We start from the raw sequence: 23,408 nt of genomic DNA, 5'->3' as shown, positions 1-23,408 counted from the left end.
GGACCTGCAACAGCTGCAGAGAGCGAGGTGGAACGTTGCGAGCATCAATGATCATAAAGAGGGCGAGGAGGTCAGTGGGATGCCGCATACCCCTCCCCCACCGCCACCGTGCTCACAGCCCCTCCTCCCCCACAGAGCGAAGAGAAAACAATCGGCCACAGAAGGCGTCGCCCCCCCGTTAGAGAGGTGAGTCCCAGAGAGGTGAAAAGGGCCTTCCATGTGTGTTTACGTCTGACGGCACAGATGCACGGCCCTCGATGATGACACGTCGGCGTGTGCACGCGGGTGCGTCGACGAGAGAAGCTTCACAGAGAGAAGCATCAAAGCAACTCGCTGCTGCCCCTCTCGAACAGCTCCGCTCACGCTCCAATATTCTCGATCATAAGCACACGAAGGCGAATGCACTTGGAAGTGACCCGTGAGCTTGCGCGGCGGCGAAGAGAGTCACACAGGCTAACGCGCCCCGGAGAGACGCAGAGCAGGGCAAGGAAAAAGAAGAGGAGCGCACCAAACGCGATGCAAATCAGCCGATGGCGGGTCAGCGCAACAGTCGGAGGGCAGAGAAGGCAGATGGAGTGCGGACAAATTATATCAAAAGGCTCCACAGACCGAGTCTTTCCCCCCTCTCATCATCGTCGTCGTGGTCGTCCTCCTCCTCCTGCTCCTCGTTTCGCGCAATATCTTTGCGCGTGGCAGAAGTCATGCAGAGAGCCGGCAGCACAGGAGGAGGAGGTGGTGGCACACGTATACCTTGAGCTGTGCGCAAAGCTCGCTACTTCGCCCCATGACTCAGTCTCTCCACAGCCACGGGGACTCCTTTGGGGGCATCGCCCTTCAGTGCTTTTCCGCCCATTTCAAAATTCGCTTCAGCATAGCACGCTCCTCGACGAGTTGCTGGCAGACGTCCGCGTACGCCGTCCAGTCAAAGTCCTGCGGAGCGTATTGGCGCACCTTTCGGGGCACAAATCGTCGATCGAATTCGCTGTAGGAGGGATCCTGGTTCTACTGCAGATAATACATAAAGAACAGCAGCGCGTTCACCATCGTAAAGATGTACAACACCGGCTCCATAACGTCCCATCCTAGGTCAAAGTAGGTCAGATGGCGAGCTGAGCACCTGCGTAGAGCAGCGCACCGCCCCACACCGTGCGGCGCCATCGCGCTACTCGCGCGATGGCAGGCCGTAGCTGATCCCGCATTTCCTCCTCCTTGCTCAGCTCAGCGACGCGGCGCTGCGCTTCCTCCAGCATGAAGCTGCTACCGGCCATTGACGGCTTCGAGCTCACCGCAGACGTCTCGTTCGCACTGATGGGTGACTGCGCTTGTGTGCTGCGGATCAACTCGAGCGTTTCGAGGTAGAGCAACGGCCTCAAGTGAATCATGTTTCCGCCGTCCAGCACTACAACCACGCCCGCCGCTGCCAAGTCAGCGAGGGCAGCTTCTGGATCCTCGACTTGCGCGGTGGCGCAAAAGTGGCGAAATTCGGCTCGCGAAATGACGATGCGCCTCTCGCCCGGCTGGAGCCGCGTACCGGCGTCAATGCCATCAAGCTCCGTGTGCTGCTGCAGCAGTTCACGTAGTAGAAGAAGCGGGGTGATGGTTGCAAATTCCTGTGCAGTCAAGGGAGGCGGCGTCGACGCCGAGATGTGCGCAGCGCGCGCGGTGGAAAATGTGCGACAGAGTGCACTGACCTGATGGCGCCACTGCAGCGACGTGAAAGCCGAGGGAGCACTCGGCGGCTTCCTGCAGCATGGAGAGAGCACCGTGCGACTAAGCGGTCGCATCGCGCACGAGTCTCCCTTGCCTGGAGTGTGGTGGTGGTGGCGGGGGGGTGTTCCTCTATCGCCGCAGAACTGACCCTTCACAGCTCTCGTCTATGGAAGCAAAGGAAGTACAGTGGGAGGAGCAGATGAAGGTCCGCCACTTACGATCCCGCGCGAAAAGAGAGCGATGGCTGCCGCCGCTCTCGGCATGTGACGAAATGATTGCCAACGAGAGACGAGAAGGAAAACAGAACAAGAGTGGGAGGCCGAGTACCGGGAAAAGACGTGATGCTCTGGTCGGGTGAGGTTTCGCTTACGCTGAGCACCGCGGCCGTACGCCGCGGTGGTCTGTACGCAGCCTTATGCGAACCACATCGTACAGGACGCGAGAAAGATACCTGGAAAGTGGAGCAGGCTAAAGGTATAGGGGAGGAAGGCGGCTCATATTTTTTTGTCGCCCGCCACTCATGTAGTCGCCCCACTTTGTTTTCGCCCATTCGATCCCTCGATCTCTGCAACATGAAGTGCCTCCGCTAATCTTGCACCTGACAGCTGCATTCACGGCGGGCATTATGGGCGTCCGAAAGTGTTGCCTGCTGCGTTGCAGTCACGACGGTACTGAATACAACTTCCGTAAGGCTGAAGGACATGTCAGGGCGCGGCAAACGAAAATGCTGCAAGCCCCGAGACACGGCACGCTGCGACTGAGATATGTGCGCACTGTAGCCACATGAGGAGTGTCACATGAAGGCGCAGGGACGTGACGCACAACAAAAAAGGGATTTTTTTTGTGCCCACACGTGGATCTGTATGCGCATCATGACGCCGAGCCGATTGTCCAAAAAAAAGAAAAAATGAAAAGTACAATTAAAAAAAAAGAATATCTCCTCTGATCGCATAAGCGGAAAAGGGGCAGTCGGCGTGGGTGGGCGGAAAGCCACGAAAAATGCCATGAAGGAATCACCACAATGGTCAGGGGAGAATTGCCAACGAACACAGAGGAATTCAAAGAACAACAACAACAAAAACAGAATGAAAAAAAATTCGCTCAGCACGAGTGGGGTGCCCTTGGGTTCTGCACGAAAACTGTACCCTACTCTGCGCTGACGGGATGTGGCTCGCGTCAAAGCGCGCAGACATACCGACCTGCGCGTGTCTCAGCAAACCAACCTTCGAAAAGACGGGAGGGGGCGGTGTTTGAGGCAGGCGGAGAATTTGGCAAGCACGCGAAGCCTGCCGTGATGTACAGGGACATGCGTGCATGCGCCTCTGCTTCCGTTGCGCCCGAGGAAAAATGCCGTTGGCGGCATGTCAGTTTTTTACTCCCTTCCACTCCGTCTGCGTGGTCGAGTGGGCAAAGCATTCTGCACCGCCGTGGGCGATTGCAGGAGAGCTGTTCTGCACACGTTCACAGACCAGACCTCTAAGTGGGCTCTTATAAAAAAAGGGGGAAAGAAGCGCGACGGCAAAGGGCAAGTCATGTGTGCGAAGAGGAGGCGAAAAGCTCTTCTGCGAGGCGGTAAAGCCGAAGCGTAGTCACAAGGAGAACAGCAGAACGATGCAGCAAACGCGGCTCAGTGGAAAGAGGTCGGCGGGTAGGCGGGGCTCTTCGTTGCGTTGCTCATGTGCCCATCTGGTTGCCTGTTCCATCATGCACCCGACGGGCCCTCGTCGACTGAGAGCATAGCCATCCGTGCCTACCCTTCTTCAAGAACGGAGGCGGCGTCACGTCGCACGCGAGAGTGTGAAGCGGTCTGAGGGTGAGTGCGTCGGTGCAGAACCATGCGAGAGAGCGACAGAGGAGAAGGAGGAGGCGGAGTGCATGTGCGTGTGCATGTGCGGAGAGGGATGAAGCGGATCGAGGAGGTACAGGAGTCATAGAAACAGGCAAACAGCAAGAAGAAATAAAAGGTTGCATTGCAGACTATGGGCAGGTCGTGGTGGTGGTGAGGGGCGAGAGAGGAGGGGGGGCCGGGGGAGGGGTGCGAAGGCCCGTGTGCGCATCCATCACCACCACACAGCAAACAGAGCAACGAACGGCCGCGGGGCCATCGCCCCTTCCCGCTTAGATCGGAACGCGCAAAAAGAGTCATACGACACTTACACACACGATGAAAAAAAATAAGCCTTCATCGAATCCGCCGCGGCTCCTCGCAGAACGGTGTGGGGTACAGGTCCGCCTCTCCACACTCTGGTGAATGACCTCACCACCACAAGCACTGTGTGGAAAATGCAGCGAGGCACCATTCGGCACACGCTAACGATAAAAATAAAGCGTCAGAGGGGAAGGGAGGGGAGGGGGGATAGAGAGAACGAGCCACAACAATAGGAAAAAGGCGCAGGTGAGGAGCTTTTGACCGCGTCATTGCCTGCGACTAGCCACCGATTCGGTACGAGACCCAAACAGACTGCTCCGCGTCTCCAAAGAGGAGCGCGGCGGACAGGCCATCGAAGCCCATCCAGACCGCCGGAATAGCCTCCTCCCGCGTCTGCGGCGACGCGTTTTCGTCTTTCTTGGGAGTACAGTCGCCCACGAGATGAGGGGGACTCGGGTGATCGGGTGTATAATTGACTGGGGTGTTGGCCAACGCCTTCCGACTGCCCCACCCACGATGAGGCAAGGAGGAGACATGACGCAGAGGGCTCGCTTGGCCGTCCTCGTTGCCGCTATGGTTTCCCGCCTCGCATCCAGCGCTGGCGGCCCGTCCCCTGTCTTTTTCAACCCCTACATGCTTCGCAAGGTATGATGCATAGACGGTTCGCGAAGCAACACTGCTTCCCTGGAACGCCGTGCTGACGCGTGTCATGATCTCGAACTCGCCACGCATCGGGCCCGGGTCTTCCTTGGTGCTACATCGCAGCGCCAGGACCCCCACGAGCGTACCATCCGAGGTGTAGCACGTGAACCCGTGGTGCGGTAGCCTCAGCGAGCGAATCGCCGCGTCCATCTGCGGGTGATTGCGATGAAATAGCGGCGATTGGTTGGACAGAAAGGCCAAGTAGGCCACACCAGGCGGTGCGCGGATGGTGTGTGCCACTCGTGCTGATATCTTCACTGGTGGGTGCATATAGCCGTGCTCCCCAGTAGAGAAGACGCAGAAGGTCAGGGCACGGAAGGCTGCATCAATCGTCTCGCTTGGCAGCCACATCCCACAGACACGCATCCCACCAAGTCCCGCAGAAAGGGTGGCGAGAATTGGCGGCAGCTTCGGCGTCGCCGTCGGGACGGTAGCCTGGATGCCCTCCTTCCTCGCGGCACGCTGAGCGACAGGCCGCAGCTTAAACACCCGTGATGCGCTTTCGCGGCCGCTGCTCCGCGTGGAGGGCACTAAGTGCGCCGTCACTGCTGTATTCGCGATGGTGTTCCTAGCGTCGACGCTCCCCGGCAAGGACGCCATGAGCACTCCTGCTGACGCGCCACGCGAGTCCTTCAAAGAGTTCGTCATGTCAAGTTGCTTGCAGAGCTTCGTTCGCCTGGGGGTAAGCAAGCTCGACGTGGTCGGCGAAATGCTCTCCTCAGGAAAGGCCGCGGCTCGTGCACTGTTGGCGCTGGTGTCTGAACCCAGGGGCGGCTGCGTGATGTTGCGATCCGCCAAGCGCGCGTGATCGCGCCTTTCCGCCCACTCCTGTGGGTTTGAGTTCGTGCCGTCAGTTTGCACGGGTGAGTTCCGCCGCGGTACCCCAAGAGGAAAGGCGGACCCATTGAGCGGAGGCGTTGAGGGGGTGTCACTGCTCGCTATGTCGCTGGCGGATTGCAACACCGAGGGAGCTAGGGCGGAACCGGGACTCTTACCTTCGTCACCAGCTGCTTCAAGAAAGCCGACGACGGTACCAGGGAACATGCCAGAGCGGCGCGATGGAGCCCTCTCTCTCATGCTGCTGCGGCGGCGTCTCCCAATCACCGGCGGCTCCGCCTGTGAGTTGCGCAGCTGCGAGACGGAGAGGGAAAGGGGGCCGTGCTCCAACACGGTGCTCGCCTTCTCCTCCGCCTCTATAATTTCATGCGTTGCCGATGGTACAACTACGTCTGCCACGCTCTGGCACGAGCGGCGGTGAACCATACTACTCCGCAGCACGCTAGAGCGGCGCAGACCAGGGTCAGCTCGGTGGCTGCTCTCGGTGCGACTACCCGAAATCGCACTGATGTGCTTCTCGTCACCGGCGTGTAGTCGGAACAGTGAGTCCGGCAACACGGTGCGCGGCACCTTCACCGACAGCGTCGCAGCTCGCATACTCGTCAAAGCGAAGTAACGGTCAAGATCCGTCGGCCGAAGGTCCGCGTTGAACAGGAACACAAAGGCACCATCGTGCGGCGCCGTCCAATGACCTCCGTTTGGCAGACTGAAACGCTCGCCAGGTAGCACCCAGCCAAACCACTCCACATCCTGATGGGCCCCAGTGAAGTTGAAGGGAACGTAGCGAGAGACACGGCCGCTCTTCTGCAGAGCTTCCGTGCAGGAGGAGGGCCACGGGAGCCCTCCGCTGAAATCGATCGTTAGCTTTACCAGAGACAACTCCGAGCGACGCAGTCCTTGACTGGGGTACGGCACCAGCACTTCCTTCATCACAACGCGGTAGAAGACCTGACCTTTCGCGTTGAGCTCTGGCACTCGCTTGTACACAGCGAAGCCGCCAAACACTTGAAACAGCAGCGCGCTGTCCAGCTGTGGTGCGGACTCCCGGGCGATGCTGCCGCTGGTGTTCATGCTGCTGCGAGCACTCTGCAGGGCAAGTGCCACTTGTTTACGCCGCTGCCGCTCGTCACTGGAGCCGCATAGCGGGTACAAAAAGGTCATGTAGTGCAGGGCCATGCCGGGCAGCTGCGGCAGAGGTTCGTCATCGGACCACGACGGCGACGACAGGCCCGGTACATGATCGCCCCCCTTCGCGCACACCGGGGTGCTGTCACGCTGCTTCTTGCACAAGATGCATGCTCCAGCCATAGTGTACCGCCGTGCTCCGGGGTTCAAGTCAATGTCTGCCGGGTCCTGCATTCGCAGCAGGTCGTACGAGCCCAGCGCAAACGGGAAGCGATACACAGGGGTCGGCCGCTGCAGATCCTGCAGCAGGCGGTCCACGGTGCTCAGTGACGGTCGCGTAAGCGGGTCGAGTGAGAGGAGCTGTGCAATCACCGTCACAATGGTGCTGCCGTAGCCGCGGCACTCAAGCTCCCGCCGCAGGCGCTTCCACAGCGCGTCAGGGGTGAGCTCCGCTGAGTTCAGCGGCGCGAGTTCGCGCATGCGAGCGCCGTGAGGGTTTCGGCTGCGCAGGGAGGCGCCGGCGATACTGCCTGCACCGGCTACGCCAGAGGCGAGCAAGTAGAGCATCACACCGATTGTCCAAACATCTCGCTTCGCGGCGGCGCTGCCGTGCGTCGGGTAAAGCCTTGGCGAGCAGTCCTCAGGAGTGCGGTATAGAAGCTGCTCCTCCGCGAGGCCAATCGGGCGATTCGTGAAACTTCCTCTCCGGGAGCGTGCAGTCCCGTTCGTGACGCTGCTCTGGTTTGCACGCGGCTCTGCTTGCCGCCACTGGCACGCACCAACGGTCAACACAAACGTTACGTCGCCGCCGGCGTTGCCTGAGTCGGCCTCTTTCGCGGGCTTTTGCTCTGCCTCCGAGGCTCGGTGAACGAGCACTTTCTCCAGCGTAAGAGCAAGTGAGAGCACCGCGTCCGGATTGCTCGCCACGCTGGCGGCCGCCCGTAGCGCGACCGCGCCAGTGGTCACGTGATGCAGAAGCGCGAGAAGCGACGCCTCTGGCACGCGGTGGCCAGACTGCGCAAACGTCGCCGCCCACTGTCGGAGGTTGTACGAGTAGCGCGGCATCCACGCGACACCAAGGCACACGCGCACCCCCTTGTGCTTGTAGACAAACTCCTCTATGGACAAGACTGGCACACAGAAACGCGACGTGTTCACCGCGGCGCAGGCCTTCCGCGCCGTCATCTCCTCCATCAGCTCTGTATACTCCTTTTCGGTGTGCACGGGCCACGGCGTTTCGGCGAGTTCTTCTGGTATCACCAGCTCATCCCCGTGGTTACGCAGCAGGCCGGCGTACACCAGCGCACGGCGACAGAGCTCCTTCCGCTTGGCTGTAGTGAGCCTTAGATGCTCCCCCGCGCCGGCCGGATCGCACTCGCACGTGTCACGAGTTGGTGACGTGCGGGCCGTTGGTGGGGTGCCGGCGGCGCGCGCCTCGTAAAACGTGACGCCGACACTGACCTTTGCCACGAGCCCGTTGCGCTGGAGTACGCTGCGGTGCGATGGGGGAGCGGTGCTCACTGTCTTCAAGTCGAGATGCTCATTCTCGAGAGGGACAAAGAAGATGCTGCGCCCGCTGATGCTGTGCACACTGCCAAGAGCAAGCTTCGGCGAGGCGGCCATTGCGTGTGGGCGTAGGCTGTCGTCGGTCTAAAAGAGGCGATTACAGATGTTCGGTAGAGAGTGAAAGAGAAAGCGAATAGAGAGAGAGCGAGAGAAAGCGAACAGCCCGTCTCATGCTGTCAACGCTCGCTCTTGGGCTCTGGTGCACGGCTGTTCCTCGTTTTGTGCTTTGCGGTGAGGCCCTCGACGGTGGGCGTCTTTGGAAACCACCAAAATGTGGTGAAAAAGCGAATAGAGAGGGAGAGAGAGAGGTGGCCGAGGGTGGTGGTGGTGGTGGGGCTGTTTGTAACCTACAACAACAGCAGCAGCACGGTGGAGCCAGCGCGGCGTGGACTACAAAGTTCTCCACCGCAAAGACGGGGGCGATCATAGCCGGTGAAGGAAAAGGCATCTGCAGAGGTGAATGGGAGGGGGAAGGGGGCGGAAGCTGCCACCACCGGTCCAAAAGGGGGACGTACTTTTCCACCCCTTCAGCTAGTCCCTTTGCCATGATGCGCTTCGCAACTGTTCTTATTCACTTTCACTCACACCCCCTCACTTGTTGTTACCTTGCTTTCCTGAAGGAGGAGCCCATCAAGCACCAGAGAGAAGGGGGGAAGGGAAGGGAAGGGAAGGCCGAGGTGAGAGGCGAGAAGAGAGGTCGACGGGCGTCTCGTAGACGGGCAGCGCACAAAACGTTTATATATATATATTATATATATATATAAACGAGGAGACACACTGTGGCCCCCTTACACCACACTGCCACGTGTCTCTGCCTACCTCCGCTTTACTGGGCGATTTGTCTTTGTCTCTCTTTCCCTTTCTCTCTCCCCCCGTTCGGCACACGCACGCCCAGCCATTGGTCTCGGACCTTACGGGCTTGCTGCACATCACTGCCATCGCAGATGTGAGTTGACATCTCCGATCTCTTTTTTTTGGTTTCTTCAGTCTGTGTCTCTGTCCCTCGGCCTCCCCTCTCTCTTTCGGTCTAAATACACATACACACATATATGTATGTGTATGTGTATGTGCTGTTCGGTGCCATTTTTTTCATTTCTTTTTTTTGCTTCTCTCATTTCTGTTTCAACGTTCTTTAGAGTGCACGTCTGTGTGAGCGGCAGAACGGAAGCACGGACAGAGACACAGAGGCTTACACGCTAAGAGATAGAGGTATGGCATACAGCGACGAACATCATGAGAAAGATAAAACACCCGAAAAAAGGCCCACAAGCGCGTACGCGTCGATCCGGGAGAGGAGCGAATACCAGAGGCGTGTGCGTGTGTGTGTGTGCCAGTGAGAGGACAGACAGACAGCCAAGGAGAGTGAGGGGGCAGAGGACGGAGAGAAAGACAGACGAAGTGTATTCATTCAGCACATGTCACGTGCGACGAAACAGAGAAACAATAACGAAAGAACTGAAAAAAAAACACTAACAACCTCAGTGAAATAGAAGACGAAAAGACGGCCCATCGCTTTCCTCTCAGACGGTTGCCCAAACTATACCGGGGGATACAAACGAGGAATTAATGCGCGCGCGTGTGGTGGTGGTGGCGGGGAGGAGGAGGATGCGAGAAAACAGAAGGGGGTGGTGATGATCGAACGAGGAGCTGCGAAGCTCAGTGAATCCCGAAACAGGGCATACAGACAGTGTGGCCCACTCAGAAACGCAACTGCAGCTGTGAGCCGTGACCGTGTCGCGGCGTCCCCTTACCAACACCCCCGTCTTCTACCGGCATTTCATGAGTCGAACCTGCTGCTGATTTTGTTGGATGTGTCTTGACGCATCTTTGTGTCTCGGCTCTCCTCACTGCACACCATCCAAGCAGGAGGGCAATGAAAGCGCGAGCCATTCAGACACTTTACCCCTCACATCGCACGCGCCACAATCAAAGAAGCGGCCAACAGAAAGACGCACACAGACAGACACACGCACAGACACAGACGTACACAGAAACACGCTCCAGGAAGCACACTATCAGAGAGAGAAAGAGAGAGGAGGGGAGGGGTGGAGAATAGGTGCGAAGGACACAGAAACAGGAGAGTGGAAACACCAGCACAACAGACAAACAAAACGTCAGAATGAAACACGCGTCCTGATGGAAATAAACGAGGAGAGAGAGAACCTCAACGGAACGAGGGTGCCTATGAACACCGTGGGCGAGATGTGGGCTTCGGGGCGGTAGAGTGTGAGCGGGGTACGACCCGAGCACAGCCCACTCAGGACACATATGCACACACAGAAGCAAAAAAAATCCCGGCCACCTGATATTTCTTCGGCAAGTGAGCTGCTTTGCTTCGTGCCGTATGTGTCTTCACGCACTCTTGTTGTTTGCTAATGTTTGCCTCCCTCTCTCCGTTCTGGTGTGGCGCTGGTTGAAAGGAGGGCTGTCGCGGCAGGCGAGGCACCTTATTCCCTTTAGGCGAGTCACGAGCCCATTCGCTGAGGCGGAGCGGTGCACCAGACAAAAGGAAATAATCAGCGCTACAGTGTATATAAGGGGGAAGAGAGAAAGCCGCGCAGATCCTTCCTTTTGGGTCTCTTCCCTCGTTCCTTCACAGCTTGCTTTTTTTTTGCATGCGCATGCCCGCTTCCTTAGAGTTGGCTTCCTCACCGCGCATCCTCGCCCTCCAGCACTCGTTCGCCTTCCCTCTCCTCCACGGTTATTTGTATCCGGACAAAAGAGCGCATGATCATCCACCCCTCCTCCATACACCAACATCACATCACAGTCTTCTTCTGCATGACCTTCGGTATGTTTCTACCCCCCCACACACACACAGATACACACACCCAATGCTGTTCTCCTCTTCTTTTAAAGATCTGTGGCGATATACGCAGTGGCTTGCCCCTGAGCGGTAGGCGGGGAAGGCAGCCCAGTGTGGGCGGGGACACGCGACCTTTGCAAAAAAAAAAGATGCAGCACCAAGCAGCACCACGCGCACACACACAGCCCGTTTTCTGTTTCCACACACCGACCTCACACTCCCTCTGTCGTCTCTTTTTTCAGTTCGCGTGAGTCGCAGCGACCAAAAACGAAGGCTAAAGCGCACGGAGAGAATCAGCAAACTTATATATGGTGTGCTCGTGAGTGCAGAGGGGGGGCGGTTGCTATGTAGACGCACGGACAGAGGCACCCAGAAATCCCGGCAAAAACGCAGAGTTGGCGAATGTAAATGAAGGTTGCACAGAGGGCAAGACAAGGCACGTGTTTATGCGTGTGTGTGGGGGGGGAGAGGAAAAATGCGAGAGAAAACCGTTAGGGTCGCACAGCGATCGCGAGAAACGCTGCGGAGTCGTAGGGGAGGGGGAGGGGGGGAGAGGTGACATACCACACATTCTGATCTTCGAAGACAAAGCGGTAAGCTAAACGAGGGCTGCTGTCTACACGCAAACGACGCCACGGGGAGGAAACAGATGCAGAGGACACAGCGAGCAATGTACCGCGTGCATCACGGCTTCTTCCAGTTGAGGTTTTCGGGGCTTTGCATCGAAAGCCCTTCAGAGCGGATATCACGCACACGGATGCAGACACAAGTACCAGCCGTTTGCAGTGCCTATCCCTTCTGGGGAGGCGCTGAGGCAGCGCACAAGCTCACCTCTGAATCCGTGACAAAGGATCGCAGCACCCAAAGATACAACTAGGGAGAAGCGGCGACGCACTAGATGTTTTTTCCGTTCACGTCCACTGCCGAGAGCGCAGAGGCTCTTGTGCACCTTGCTTCCACGTCGTGTTGGCTTGCAGGGGATTTAGTGGAGGGCTCATATTCTTCGGATCGAGCGAAAAAAGGGGGCTTGGCGAGCCCTTCCCTCGGCAGCTGTCGTCGCTGTCAGTGCCTCACCCGTCTATCGCAGCACTTAGCAGCAGGTGTCATCTTTCTTCGCCGGCGGGGGGTTCTGTAGGTTGGGGCGGGACGCTGCTTTGGCCTCGCCGCTCACCGCCAGGCGCGTCTTGATGTCAGAGGCCATTCGGACGAAGGCTTCCTCAACGTTCGTTGAGCTCTTGGCGCTCGTTTCCAGAAACGGGATGCCGAGCGAGTCGGCGAAGTCCTTCGCCATCTGCGAGTCCACTGCCTTCTTGGTGACCAAATCGCACTTGTTACCGACAAGAATCTTGTTGACGTTCTCGCTCGCGTACTTCTCGATTTCGCTCAGCCACGTCTTGACGTTGTTGAAGCTCTCCATGTCGGTCGTATCATACACTATGATGATGCCGTGGGCGCCACGGTAGTAGCTACTGGTGATGGTGCGGAAGCGTTCCTGACCGGCGGTATCCCAAATCTGCAGCTTGATTACCTTACTGTCCAGGTTCAGGGTTCGAATCTTGAAGTCGACGCCAATGGTGGAGATGTAGCTATCGGTGTAGCTGTCATCGGCGAAGCGGAGGAGCAGGCAAGACTTGCCGACGCCACTGTCGCCAATCAGCAGCAGCTTGAAGAGGTAGTCGTACTCAGAGGTCATCGTTGCGCGTGGAGAAGAGTGATGGCTCAAAAGGAGGGAGGAGACGAGTGCGTTGCTTGTCGATCAAAGGTGTGGGGGCGTGAGAGGCAGGCGTGTGGGGTGTTGCACACAGGCGGGGGGGATGAGGCACAAAGATGAACGCGGCAATAGAGAAAACGCTGAAGGAAAAGAGGAGAGGGTAGAGAGGGAGAGGGCGGGGGCCTTTTATGGGGTATGGATGACTCTGTGTGGAGTGGGGTGGGGTGAGGCAGTGGGGTGAGTAGATGAGCATCATGGAAGAGCAACACACATACACACACGCAAGGAAGCATCGGGGTGCACGCGGCGGGGGTGGGGGCGTCACGCATTCCACGAAGGGAGCGGACACTAGCACATGTGCGACATACAAGCCCTATGAAGAGAAAAGGGCAGCGAAAACACGGCCGACAGCACCTCCGTGACAGCTGTCACGAAGCGCGTGCGCGCATCCTCTCCGTGCGGTGGAGCACAAGCGCCGCCGTCCTTCTCTACGAAAGTGGGGGGAGCATTTCCGCTCCCTTCTCCTTTTCTTGCTGTCCGGACTCATCTTCTTGTTCCAAAAAACCGCTTCTAACAATGAAACACGTCAAGCGGGGAGCGATCACGGGCAGACGCAAGCAGCGGTACGCACCAACACGTACACACAAGCCAATAGGGAAGGCACGGGAGGGCCTCACACAAAATAGATGCGCCACCGTCTTCTCCCTCACCAAGTATATGTATATATATATATAAAGGTCGAAGAGAGAGAAACGTAGAGGAGTAGTGAAGCATAATCGAGAGCATTTCCCCCCCCATCCTATCCTGAGACACGCTCTATTCGTCCTGAACGGCCGGTGTCTTCGTGTGTGAGCATGCATGCAGGAGGAAGCATCGGTTTACGGGGGGAGGAGGCTGCAGTCACGCCTCTGTCACTCGAGTCTTTTATTCTTCTTCTCAGTTTTTCTACCCCCTCGCGTAGCAGTGTTGTGGAATACGCGAGCGTCCACGTGCCATCTATGCAGAGGCTCTTTGCTGCTTTTTTTTGCTGTTGTTGTTGTTGGGGCATCACCCGTTGTGCCATGTGAGGTTTCCGGAAAAGAAAAATTAAAAAAAAAACAGCGGAAATAAACAACGAGGAGAAAGAACAGAGAAAGCGCGGCGCCGGCGGTGCTTCACAGCGGGTCTCTGTGGGGAAGGGAACGCAAAAGATGCAGAGAGAAGAAGCAGTGGAGAGTCGGCAGGGCCTGTGTACGGCGTGCGGCGGGGACGAGGAGGCGCGGGAAGGCCGAATGAGCGAGTTCAGGGACCGAAAAGGGGTACGGCAGCGAAGGAAAGAGGGGTTATTTATGGCTCAACGTAAAGGGAAAAAATATCATGTAGGCATAGCACTGTTGTTTTATGTGTTCTTCAAAATAGAAACAGCAACAGCAACGGCAACAAAAATAAAACGAAACAGGAACGAACGCGACAAAAAGAAAAAACACCTTGTCTTCGGCAAAGCGGCCCAACTGCAAAGGAGCCGAGCCGCTCTCAAGCCGTACGCCCTCACACGTCGGTGGGGTGCACTGCAGAGCTGATGCTTGTTGTTATTTCTTACGTCTTCACGGTGTGGAAGACAGAGCCCTTACGTCCTCTCGAAGTTTGCGATGCTCATATCCGTTGCCTCGCTCCCCTCCTCATCCCCCCCAATAGACAGAAACTAACGTCGCACACTTCCCAAGGCCTGTGCCGCGTCTCATACAAGTAGAGACCCTGGCTCACCTCTTCCGGTCTCTTTCCTGTGGCCGGACATCTCAAATTCTGCCTGCGCGAGTTCCTTACTTACTGTGCGCCTTTCTTCGCCGGCTCTGCATGGCAGCGCGATGCTGTGGAGCATAGCTCCATAGATTCACTTTTCTTTTGGGGAGATATTTGTGAGATCGCGCAAACGTGTGTGCGCGACCTCATCAGCACACATCGGCAGGCCGCATTTTATTGGTCCCGCGCGTCGGTTGGTGCGTGGAAAACAGGTGCGAGAGTCTCGCCATGTTTGTGCATGGGTGCTTGTGCGATGCGGACTTTCTGTGTTTCGTGCCTCCATGCAAGAATCACAGGCTTGAGGTGATGTTGACGAAGTTCACCTCTGTCGCAGGGCGCTCCGCTTTGCTCATGAGGTAGTTCATGAGATCGACGCGTGCTGGGTGGGTGTGATACATCTTGAGGTAGTGCCCGTTCTGGTGGCGGCTGAAGAGGGCGTGAGTATTGCCATCCGTGGAGTCCGTCCTGCTTGCGGAGTACTTCACGTTCTCTCCAAAGTGAATTTCAATCAACCCAGGCACGGATGAGCGCACGCGCTTGAGCAGCTCCCGCAGTTTGTCGAGCTGAAGCGGTTCTTTCAGCCTCAGGTGCGTGCAGTGGCAAACAGAGTTCACCTTTGGATTCAACGAGGCCGGGTGAAACTCTTCGTTCGCATTTGCCGCGTCGATTTCCATGATGATGGACTCACTGTATATATGAATATTTATGTATATTTATATACACACACACAATCACACACACACACACTTGAACTTCACGAAACAACAGGCTGGAGCAGAGCAGCGAATTCTGTCGCTCTATTTCGGCTTTCGTCCTAAAAGAGGAAAGCCTCCCGTACTGTATACGTATGCGCGGGCAGCTTTTTGTTTCTCTTTTTTCCTTTTCGGTGGAGCTGCGGTGCTTTCGCTTGTGTAGGAATGAGTATGTAAGCTGTCACAGGAAGACAAAACGTCTGAGAGGTGCAGACAACACGCGGATGGGCAGGAGGCGCGGTTTCGTGTACCGCAAGACTCAGAGGAAAGGGTTTGCGGCGAGAGAGAAATGGCGTGGATGAAGGCGGCGTGCCGACTGGCCACTGTCCCAGCGGCGACCGCGAGACGAGCGGGTATGCGGACAGGCGTGCGAGACCGTGCCATCACCAATGAGCCATATCCAGTGGCGGGAGTGGGGTGCGCCTCTGTCGGACAAACACAGACGTACACGCACTTCGGCTGCACCTAATAGGAAGCACCACTCCTCTTTTTTTCCTTCCACCTTCTGCATCCCACTTCATAACCTGCAGAAGATCTGCCTTTGGTACTGCATTTTTGCGTTCCCCAAGGGAAACGGCCGCTAAGCAAAGAGGTTTTGTTGGCCATCGGTAGAGGCTTCTGATATGCACGCGCCTTGTGGCGCGATCCTCGCCCTCCCCTCATCTTGAAGCTCTCGACCACGCGCGTGGGCGCCTACGGTGATGCCTAGCATGCATCAGACGAACGAGCACCCCACAGGTTCGCTAAATTGTCCTTCAGAGCTTCGAGTGAATGTCAAGCACCAAGCGCAGTACCGGGGCCGCTAGACACTTGAGAAGGCGCACCTGCAAAGCCTTGTGTGCCGGGTGGTTGAAGTAGATCTTCAACGCCTTCGCGTTCACGTGACGCGACACCAACGCGTGCGTGTAGCCCTGCGAGGCATCCTGGTAGCCTGCCCATGGAGTGACGTTCTTGGCACTCATGTTCACTTCCACGAGGCCGGGGATTTCAGCTTGGCGCATGGACTGAATCGCTTCCTGAAGCGAGTTGCCAGGGAACTCCTTCGAAAACTTGTGAGGGTCGAATCTGAAGATGGCAATGTGGAGCATGACGTTGTACGGAGGCGTCGGTGGCTGATGGGAAAAGACCCGGGGGCGTCTCGCAGGAGAGAGCGGCGTGCAAAACGCACGCGTGCGATGTCCTCGTCGCTATGCCGTGTGGGTGACTCGATAGGGAAGATGCCGAAAGCGCAGCTCCCCCCTCTCCTTGTTTGTGTGTATGCTTGGGTATGGGTACCTGTAAGTGTGGGGGGGAGGGGGCGAGAGGCCAGCAGTAACGATGGCTGAGCAGACAGTGACTCTATCAGACGACGAAGAGTGTCGGTGGGTGGGTGAGGAGTGTAGACAGACAAACGGGTAGTGCTCACACGAACACAGAGGCAGAGGGGAGGGAAGGATTTCCTCAAAGAAGATGTGTTCACACGAGTCGAGGTACGCTGCAACGTCGCACAGATGGACCTCCCCCTCGTTTTTTTGCTCGCTTTCTGCTCATACCTTCCCCCCTCATTTCGAGCCCGCATTCTCGCACCCATTGCTCATCGCCTTTTTTCTGTTATATGAACTGTTCCCCAGCCATGCCGAAATATTTCTCTGTGTACGGCGTGTGTGTACTTCTCCCAGCGCCAAGGCAAGCGAGCCAGAGAGCGATCGCGGCGACCGAGCAGAAGTTGGATGCTCAGAGGAAGAAAAGTGAGAGGGAAAAGAAAGCAGACATGCATGCGCTTTGGTAAGGTAAAGGAGGAGGTGGTGCTGGGTGGGGGACTACAGCGAGGGGAGAGAGAGGGAGGCGACAGGACGGCAACGATAGAAAGAACGCCAGGGAAGAGACAATAGAAGCAACGAAGGGGGTAGCGATGGGTAGCCGGAGGCACCACTTCCACCACCGTCACGCGAAACAGCACAGCCCGTCCCCGGCACCCTACACGGGCAGCCTTGCAGACGAGTCTACAGCCGTTGTGCATCAGCTCAGAGGATACGAATAACGTGCGAGGAGGAGCGTTGTCGAGAGCAGCAGATGAAATAGCGCGAAAGGCCGCCGCGACAGGGTCCGCTGGGGATCGGATAGTCGTATGGGGCATGCGTGACGTGTGTCATAGCGAGCTCACACACTCACACAGCGAAAACGGAAGAGCAGCTCCAGCCAGGGGCGACGTCGCACGAGCACAGAGTTCGCAGTTGCAGCAGCACTCGGGCGCGACTGCTCCTCTTCCCCCCTCTCTCTCATTTCAGCTCCACTGCTCTCACCCCACGAAAGCAGGTCGCCCGCCAGGCGCTTCTCCGTCTGTTGCGCGCCTCCTCAGCCGCAGAGTGCCTGATGCGCTCCTTGTCCGAAGCCGATGTGCATGCGCAGTGGCGGCGGCGCCGCACATAGAGCGCTACGTGTTGTGAGTGGGTTGCATAAAGACGGAGCGCCTCGTTTCTCTTCTGGCACGCAACCTACGCAGGCACAGAGTCGGCGGCAAGGTCCAGGTGGCCGCCACGTGGGACGGCACCCTCCCTCTCGAAGGAAGGCGCGTCCTCGCACCAGGCCCCAGGGAACGTACTTGACGACTACATAGCGACGCCTGGCGGCTCTGTGGCCAACATGTCTGAGGTATGCAAGGCAACGAGAGCATCAGAGGAAGCTTTCATAATGAACACGGAAGCGACAGGGAGACATGTGGTTCAGTGTCTCCTGTGGGCCAGTGCGCGGCGAGAAGATGCGCAGAGACGCTGGGGTAGAGGCAAGAGACAGGGAGAAGGAGGGAGCTTGCTGTCCCGTGCATGCGCCCACAGCGCCATTACGAACCTTTCAAGACCACCCGAATAGCATGGCCCAGAGAGACCGCCAGAAGAAGGCATGCGGTGTGTGTGTGTGTGTGTGCTCGCTCACCTGGCACACCGTCCGCTCAAGCATGCACTGGAGCCATTCAGTGAAAGCGGAGGCCGCTGCCTGAGAGGGCACCCGTGTCCCTTCCTCACGGCTCCCCACGTCTCTGCGTGTAGCCGCTGCCTATGCGACGGTGCTGTTCGTAGGACTGCCAGGTGGCGCGCGCCTAAGACGAGACGGAGAGCAGGTTCCACTTTCACACAGCACTGCGGGCGGCGGCGTGCGGCGCAGCCTCGATCCCCTCACTTCCTGAACCGTTGCCGTACGCAAGCACCACAGAGCGAGCAAAGCGAGAGCAGATTTCAGGGTTTGCGCTCCGCGGCAGACGCCTTTACGGCACCACAACTACAGGGCACATGCGGAGCACGCCGCGAGGCCTTTCCGCATCTCAGTACGAGCCGCCTCCGCGACGCCCCATGCGACAACGCAAGTGTGCATGACTTTCCGGTGGTTGATTTTGCCCAGGGCTAGAGCATGGTCGGCAGAACGATCACCCACGATACAGGGTACTAGAGCTACCCACGGCACTAAAGAACTAGAGGACGGACGGAGGTATACGAGTCCGTGGAGATGGCAAGGAAAAGAAAAAAAAGAGGTCTCTATCCGCCTCGGTGTAGGCGTTGGGCAGAGGAAGACGGGATGGAAACCAAAAGGGTGGCAGCGCATCCGTTCAGTGGTTCCGCGCCATTGTTCAGCAGCGGAGCGATAACGAGACAGACCACCGCCGCCACAGCATCAGCATACCTATATCCAGGAAGAAGAGAAAAAGTTGAGCACAACGAAAAAGACACAGGCAAATACGCGCGGGCGGTAGAAGGGGACCCAAGTGAATCGGCCGGTGAGACCGACTTCCCTGCCCCCCCCCACAGAACACACACACACACACAGACACGAGCCTGCCAACTCCACACTAGAGGTGAGAGCACAGATTCGCGGCAAAATACCGACAGGCGATGTGCGAGAGTGGTCGGGTGCGGGCTGAGGTGAAACCGCACCGTGACCGGGACTGCAGAAGTCAGCAGCAGGTGAAGGACAACACACACCAATGAGGGTAAAGAAGGCGAGCGTAGAAGAACAGGAGAGCCGCGCCTCACGTGCAAAAACAAGAGCCCGCCCCCCTCCCCCGGAGGGGAAGCAGGTGCTTCGCAACGGCCATGCCAGAGAGCTTGCACTCGACGCTGAGCATACACACACACACACCTTTTTCAGATCCCTTTCTCTCACCCGCTCGCTTGCGTGCCTCTCCGGGTAAGCCGTCCTGCTTACCACTGTCCTTCGCCTCCCCCACCTCAGCCTTTGCTTCTCCTCCTTTGTGTGTGTGTTGGGGGGGTATGTGTCTCAGACAATTGCCCCTCACTGTTGCCTACCGCACCGAGTACTTCTGAATTTCGTGCCAGCGGATCTTCTTCTGAAGGTTGTGCAGGCAGAAAACGAGGCTCTCGGCCGACGGTGGGCAGCCGGGAATCCAAAAATCGACCGGTATGGACCGCTCGCATCCGCGGAGCACCGCGTAAGAGAAGTGGTAGTAGCCACCCCCGTTGGCGCAGCTTCCCATCGAAATAACCCATTTCGGGTTCACCATTTGCACGTAGATGTTGCGCAGCAGCGGGGCCATCTTGTTCGTCACGGTGCCGGACACGATGATGACCTCCGCTTGACGAGGCGACGGGCGCGGCACAATACCAAAGCGGTCTAAATCGTAGCGCGAGGAGTAGGAGTGCATCATTTCCACCGCACAGCACGCAAGACCAAAGGTGAGCGGCCACGGTGAGTAGGCCAAGGCCCACTCCGTCAAGTCGTGCAGCGTCATTTGCGCGTACTGGAGGGCATTGTTGGGCTTACTCGTGCCGAGCTTGTGGGCCAGCGTCGTCTTCTTGCCTTTCTTGAGGTCGAGACGGTGGGTCCACTCGGGACTGCCACGCGAGATCATCGCACGGCCTGTGAAGGACGCACGCGTCAAACGCAGCATGACGAATACGAAGAACAGCGTGGTGGGATGCGGACAAATCGAAGGATTCACTTCGGAGGCGCTACGAGAGCGATAATGGAGACGTGAAAGGGTCTCGAATGCACGCAAAGGGAAGGCACAGAGCAGAGTTGGTTGTCTCCTAGTCCGTGTGAAGCGACTGTGTCTACTGACGGTCCTGCGGCTAACTGTGTGGTGGTGCTTCGCCGGTTGCGGTGGGGAGAGCGTGGGAGCGGGAGAGGGAAGAGGTACTGGTAGCGCGTCCTTTCTCGGTGTTCGCACTTGACAGTCTGGCGATACGCCGATTCACCAATTTCCCCGGCGCACGAAACAACGACCAGCACTACAGCGCCGCAGTGCTGACCGTGAACACTAGCAATACGCAGCGTGCGTGTTGTTTGCTGAGTATGGCAGGGACGCGTCGCTGCTCCGGTGTTCCGCCCGCTTTTTCTCTTTCCGCCTCGACCTTAGCCGCCCCCCTCTGCCAACCATCCCAGAGAGCACACTCCCGCAGAGCGTCGATCCCAACCTGTGTAAATGCTGGAGTCGACACCCGCTCACTGGTGCTTCACACGTTCGGTAAGACTCGGTGGTACTCTGTATTGGAGTAGAGGAACTTTGACGTATTAATGTGGGTGTGTATGGATGAGCGTACGGTGATAACGTTTCGTGCTACCGCTCCTCTGACATCAGAAAGGCCACCAATAAAGACCAAAAAAGGGTGAAAGAGGGTGATGGTGGGGGGGGTGCAGATGAAGAGCGCGTAACGTATGGAGCTTGAGAGTTCCCTCTCCATTTTCTCACCTATGATGGGTAGTATCGCCACACCTACTGGACGTGGCCAGGCAGTGCGGGGCGGGTGGGTGGGTAAAGAATAGCTTGTGCTTTTCGCGCTTCCAGCAGAGCAATTCCTCCCTTAGCCCACTTCGACAAAGCTGCACGGGAAGGGATGCATGACACCTTCGTCTCCACCATGCCTCGCGCCTTTCCTCCAGTCGGCACTCAGTTTCCACTTTCTCGCCTCCTTGGCGAGGTCAAGGCTCCGGCTGCCTGCAGAATACGTGGCAGACTCGATACGTGGCGATCCGACACTGCGTATGGGGAGGCCACCCACCGGTGCATGTGTGCCAGCGTTAGTCGCAGAAGCGCGTTTGTGGCCCCTCGCAGGGGAGCGAAGAGGGCCGACGTGCGGTCGATGTTGTAGCGCGCTGCTACTAGCCGCTTTAGGAGTGGCGCCCATGTTTAAAAAAAAACCGCCTGCTGCGTAAAGCGGGAGCGCGTCGATGCTGCGTGTGTCGGCCCCTCCCCCCTCTTTATATGCACACACACACATATGTACCCGACGAGCAGAAATGACGAACAACAGCCTCGAGCGCCCATGGATGTGCACTGCTCCCCATCGTACCGGTGTCGCGTCGCTATGAAGATCACAGTCTACAAGGGGCACTAGGGGGACAGGCGTCCCGGTATAGCTTTTTCGGTACCGCATGCCAGCGCCACGCCCCGGGTTCGCCATGTGCTGTATGAGCCACATCCCGTTCTTGAGGCGCCGACGAGCAAGGGTGGGGGGCGGAGGAGTCCCCCGCGTCGACCTCGCAGAGAGACGGTGCGAAATCCTCTAGGCAAAACAATCTGTGAAGAGAACGACGCAGGCCTCGGGTGGCAGACCAGAGGCGACACATCGAGCCGCTTCGATGTTACGAGTGTCCGCTGCTCGATCGATTCATCTCCCACACTGGTGCACGTCTGCTCTCGTAGAGAAGCCGCACAGACGCTGTGGTGGGGTTGCCCCCACACCTAACATGACTTCGTTGGTGACGCCCACCAACTCGCCCCTGAGGGCGGCATGGTCCGCCTTTCGCCCACGCTTTGCGACACACGTACACGACCGTCTCCGTCACCGGTCCGCAACCCTGTCAGCCGCGCATGCCGCCGCCGCAGCAGCAGCACTACACATCAGCGTCAGAAGCGGGCCATCGCTTGGCCCTCTATGATGCAAGAACAATGTCACCGTCACTGTCTGCATTGCCTCCAGCCTCACGCCGACGCCCCTTTTCCCCTCTCTTCGAAAATATGTGAGACGATCCCCGCATTCCTGAGCGAGAGAGCGGCCGCGGGAACAGCCAAGACAAGAGACATTTAAAAGTGGCGCCATTAGGTCTGTCAGTGCCCCAGGAGACTCCTCCGACCGCACCTCCTCCGGCTGTGTACACCACTTTACGGGCACCCAAACGCCCCTGCGATGTAGTCGCGCGATTTTTCGAGTCAACGCTGCCCGTGTCGCGGCCAGAGGCTGAAGCGGTGCCTGAGGGGCTTCTTATTCACTTCCACCGCGCTGCAAGACGAGCCGATGAGAGGGCTCGCAGCCGCGCTTGGCCCCCAAATATTTGCTACCTGCCGTATCTCGGGGCATCTTCGCATCCGCCACGAGCAGGCCGTGGGAGAGCGGCATTGGTCGGTAACGTTTGGAGGGGCGCTGGGAGGGCGGATGAAGAATGCGCTGCATTCGCTGGTCCCTATCGCCGCTCACCTCCACACACATACACACACGCACAAACTCGGCGAAGAGCATCGCTGCCCACCCGCACCCCCGGTAGAGAGCAGAGGGGGGAGGGGCTTACGGACCTCTTTCGTAACTTGTATACGTGCGCACACACGCCCTGGGGAAGCGCAGTCGTGCATGTACGGCGGCCTCTCATCCTCAGGCCGTGAGATGAGTGCTCCGTACGGGAGCAATGCCCAGCATGTGCGAGACCTGAGGCTGCGCACATCCCCCCCATCAAGCCTTTTCGCACTTCTGGCGGTCATTCGAAACTCCGTCAGAGCCTCCGTTGTCTCTGCGTGCTTCCCAAGAAGCACAACGGAGGCGGAGCGCGCGGGCTCTGCCGGTTTCAGGCACAGCACCGAACCCCGACGCTATCTCGCCGCTGGTTGCACGGGGGAAGTTCTCCTTATTTCTGAGTACCGAGCATCGATTGCCCGACTCACCACTTTCCACGTGGGCCGCAGGAGAAGACGCACCGCCGACTCCCCGCCACCGCATGACTGCACAGCGTCGCGGTCTGCCTCAACGAAGGGCCGCCTTCACCCGCGCACCTGGCTGGGCAGGGCCACAGACCGCATGTTTGAGGGGCAGGGAGTGGTGCAGCAAAAGCCCCTTGGCGCCAAATGCTCTGCACTCTCCTCCAGAGCGGCCCGTACCCCTTTCCCACTGTCACGTGCGCCAGCCGAAGTCCCGTGCTAGTAGCCGCAGCACACACGCACACACACTCACCCCGTTCCGCGCAGTTTAGGAGTGGGGTGGGGTGGGGTCGGGAAAGAGGCCGCCGCCGCTCTCCGCCGCTTGCCTTTGGTTATGGTTTACCGCGAGCAGCGTGCGGCAGCGCCCGTGCGCCTCA

General features: G+C 58.0%; 6 protein-coding genes across 6 annotated transcripts; all 6 read right to left on the bottom strand.

The window, feature by feature from the left end:
* Positions 1–1,097: 1,097 nt before the first annotated feature.
* Positions 1,098–1,784, bottom strand: LSCM1_03421 (uncharacterized protein; the record flags this gene model as incomplete). The annotated part of the gene is made up of 1 exon (XM_067320963.1): positions 1,098–1,784. One exon carries the CDS (start codon positions 1,782–1,784, stop codon positions 1,098–1,100), a length of 687 nt encoding a protein of 228 aa, XP_067177573.1.
* Positions 1,785–4,138: 2,354 nt separating this feature from the next.
* Positions 4,139–8,146, bottom strand: LSCM1_03420 (uncharacterized protein; the record flags this gene model as incomplete). The annotated part of the gene is made up of 1 exon (XM_067320962.1): positions 4,139–8,146. The coding sequence occupies one exon, from the start codon at positions 8,144–8,146 to the stop codon at positions 4,139–4,141; it is 4,008 nt and encodes a 1,335-aa protein (XP_067177572.1).
* A 3,839-nt stretch (positions 8,147–11,985) lies between these two features.
* LSCM1_03419 (uncharacterized protein) lies at positions 11,986–12,588 on the bottom strand (the record flags this gene model as incomplete). Its single annotated transcript, XM_067320961.1, has 1 exon — positions 11,986–12,588. The coding sequence occupies one exon, from the start codon at positions 12,586–12,588 to the stop codon at positions 11,986–11,988; it is 603 nt and encodes a 200-aa protein (XP_067177571.1).
* Positions 12,589–14,675: 2,087 nt separating this feature from the next.
* LSCM1_03418 (uncharacterized protein) lies at positions 14,676–15,059 on the bottom strand (the record flags this gene model as incomplete). Its single annotated transcript, XM_067320960.1, has 1 exon — positions 14,676–15,059. The coding sequence occupies one exon, from the start codon at positions 15,057–15,059 to the stop codon at positions 14,676–14,678; it is 384 nt and encodes a 127-aa protein (XP_067177570.1).
* An 833-nt stretch (positions 15,060–15,892) lies between these two features.
* On the bottom strand, positions 15,893–16,225 carry LSCM1_03417 (uncharacterized protein; the record flags this gene model as incomplete). The annotated part of the gene is made up of 1 exon (XM_067320959.1): positions 15,893–16,225. One exon carries the CDS (start codon positions 16,223–16,225, stop codon positions 15,893–15,895), a length of 333 nt encoding a protein of 110 aa, XP_067177569.1.
* Positions 16,226–19,407: 3,182 nt separating this feature from the next.
* Positions 19,408–20,013, bottom strand: LSCM1_03416 (uncharacterized protein; the record flags this gene model as incomplete). The annotated part of the gene is made up of 1 exon (XM_067320958.1): positions 19,408–20,013. One exon carries the CDS (start codon positions 20,011–20,013, stop codon positions 19,408–19,410), a length of 606 nt encoding a protein of 201 aa, XP_067177568.1.
* Positions 20,014–23,408: the final 3,395 nt, after the last annotated feature.

Source organism: Leishmania martiniquensis, chromosome 27 (genome assembly GCF_017916325.1).
Source record: "Leishmania martiniquensis isolate LSCM1 chromosome 27, whole genome shotgun sequence".
Lineage (NCBI taxonomy): Eukaryota > Euglenozoa > Kinetoplastea > Trypanosomatida > Trypanosomatidae > Leishmania > Leishmania martiniquensis.
This window is presented reverse-complemented; position numbering and strand designations above follow the sequence as displayed.